We start from the raw sequence: 2,577 nt of genomic DNA, 5'->3' as shown, positions 1-2,577 counted from the left end.
TTAATAATAATAATAATAATAATAATAATAATAATAATAATAATAATAATAATAATAATAATAATGATGATGATGATAATAACAATAATAATAGTTAAGACAAAAATCATCATTGTACCTTGTTGCAAAAGTTACACTCCTTCCATCCAGTATCGCGACGGTGGAAGTTATTACAGAATAGTGAATACTCATTTGCAGATCTAAAGCACATAAGGACACAAAGAATGTCTAAGTGAGAAATACGAAGATTTAATAAATGAATTATTAATAACCAAAATATAAAGCAAGATCACCGAAATTACTATGTTCTACAATATCTGTCATTTCTGCACATTTGGTGCATTCATAACTAAAATTTGGATATAGTTAACTTATGAATTTACCAAATTTTCAAATTGACAGATATTGTGTAACTGATAGAGTATAAGCATGACAATATTACATGACCATTTGACCAGAAGAAAACATCACAACAAAAACTAACCAAGCTCCATATTTGTAAGTGAAGAAATTTCTAAGAAAAATATCCTTGATAGTGCAAGATGCTTGCACTTTAGATGACACTGTGTGGACTTTCTCTTAGAATGAAAATGTATGGAGTTTTTCAATGTGGGAATTTTTTTTTTCAGATAAAATACAAACATTTATTTATTTATTTTTGGAATAATGTGACTCACTCCCATGATTTTCTCATTATCAATTAACAATTTTACTTTACTACTCTAATGCATCAGAGTTTAGGAGCTGGATTCATCATTTCGGAAGGACAAGACACTTCACAAGAGAAGCCAGAAAACCATCTACCAGCAAATATCAACATGTAAATAACATTTATACAGAGTCAACAGGATGAAGAAAACCAGTGTTAATACATAACAATAACTCAAAGATTCTTTATCAAAACGAAGGATCTAATGCTTCTAACATTAAACACACATACATTAATAATCACTTACATATAGAATTATACTAGAATGATAAGTTGAAAATGAATCAACCAAGCATTTATTACAATTGACATGAGGGTGAAAAGAGAGCAATAACATTTGCAATATTGGCATCTAAAATTAGGATATTGTTACACTTACAATGTATCAATTATCTCACGCTTCCATTCCTCCATAAATCTAGCATCACATGAAGAAGTCAAAAATTAGTCAATGAAATATCAATTCAACCTTGCATATTATTTTCACTCCCAAATCCTTACAATTCAGAAACATTTCTCAAAACAGCTTACATTGATCCTTATCCTTAAATAACCTCAATTTCACAGTTTCTCATTCATACCCTTGCTTCCACAATTCATGATCAAGCACAATTAGTACTTATCATAAACATTGACCACAATGTGACCAAATTCATAAATTACACACAAAAAACACAAACCAGAGAATCACGGAAACGGGGTAAAAATATTAAAAAAAAAAAAGAAATATTGAACCATAACTAATCCAATTGGGACCTCAATGAGATTCCATCAAAGTCAAAACCCAAAAATATCTGTAAGATTCACAACAAAATTAGTGTACACGTAGGTGACCAATATATCCATAATCCCCAAAATATCCATCAAATCAAAACCCAAAAATAGCGAAAAAAGAAATCTATATCAATAATCAAAAGCAAAAAGGAATCAAATTTACCCGCACTTGATGCATAGTTGGGCGAATCCACCAGATCGTAGAGGCCATCCCTTCTTCCATTCGTGCACGCAGCAAGAACCATTGACGCAAATGTCGGAACCCATTCAATCCCAAAATTCAACTACCAAAACACACAGAAGATCAAAATCAAAATCAGCTCAATAATCAAAATCCCCAAAAACCCTAAAAGATTCCCCCTTTTGACCCCATTAGCTCAGAAAACCCCGATAAGCTTCCATGCAAAAAGTTTCGAGATTTACAGATAAAACCCAAAAAGGGATAAAAAAAATTATAAAAAAACCCCCCCAAAAACTGAAACTTTTTTACACCCCAAAACAAAACCCAGTAACGGGTCATTCACATGAACCTTAAAAATAAAAAACCCAACTTGATATCTATCTGTTCAAATCTCTGAAAAGCAAACACATCGAAGTACATGAAGAGCGAGCTGAAGAAGAAGAAGAAGATTAGAGAGAGTGATTCAGAAAAGGAATAATCGCAATTAACCTCTGGTGATTTTGTAGAGAGAGAAGGCAACGAAGGGATTGAAGAAGAAGGGATAGTCTGTGTGTAGAGAGAGAAAGTGAAGAGAGAGAAAGAGAAGAGAGAGAGTGCATGCAAAGCAAGGGATGCATAAAATGCATGCACGACACTTGAAGACACACACACACCACCGCTATAATAATAAAAACCATAACATAACTCGTTTTTTAATTTTTAATTTTTTTTACTCTTTTTTTTATTTTTATTATTTTGAGGGATTTGATGTGATGATATAATCACCCGCGGGTGATTCTGAGGGTTGTCTGTGTGTGACTGTGATTTTGGACTCTCTTTGTCTCATCATCACCCTCTGTTTGTTGGGTTGCATTGGGATTAGGTGTGTGAAAACATGTCTCCATGCTTGCACACGTGGCTGAGGTGGCATCTT

The 2,577-nt window shown here is 32.8% G+C and overlaps 1 protein-coding gene across 1 annotated transcript in view; it reads right to left on the bottom strand.

The window, feature by feature from the left end:
• LOC107639885 (B3 domain-containing transcription repressor VAL1) overlaps positions 1-2,258 on the bottom strand; it is a gene marked incomplete at its 5' end in the record, with an annotated part of 8,105 nt that extends 5,847 nt beyond the window's left edge. The window contains 4 exon segments of the mRNA XM_016343479.2: positions 119-200; positions 1,089-1,127; positions 1,647-1,767; positions 2,035-2,258. Coding sequence (XP_016198965.1) covers positions 119-200; positions 1,089-1,127; positions 1,647-1,750 — 225 coding nt within the window.

Source organism: Arachis ipaensis, chromosome B01 (genome assembly GCF_000816755.2).
Source record: "Arachis ipaensis cultivar K30076 chromosome B01, Araip1.1, whole genome shotgun sequence".
Taxonomy (NCBI): Eukaryota; Viridiplantae; Streptophyta; class Magnoliopsida; order Fabales; family Fabaceae; genus Arachis; species Arachis ipaensis.
The sequence above is the reverse complement of the archived record's forward strand: the minus strand, read 5'-3'. Positions and strand labels throughout refer to the sequence as shown.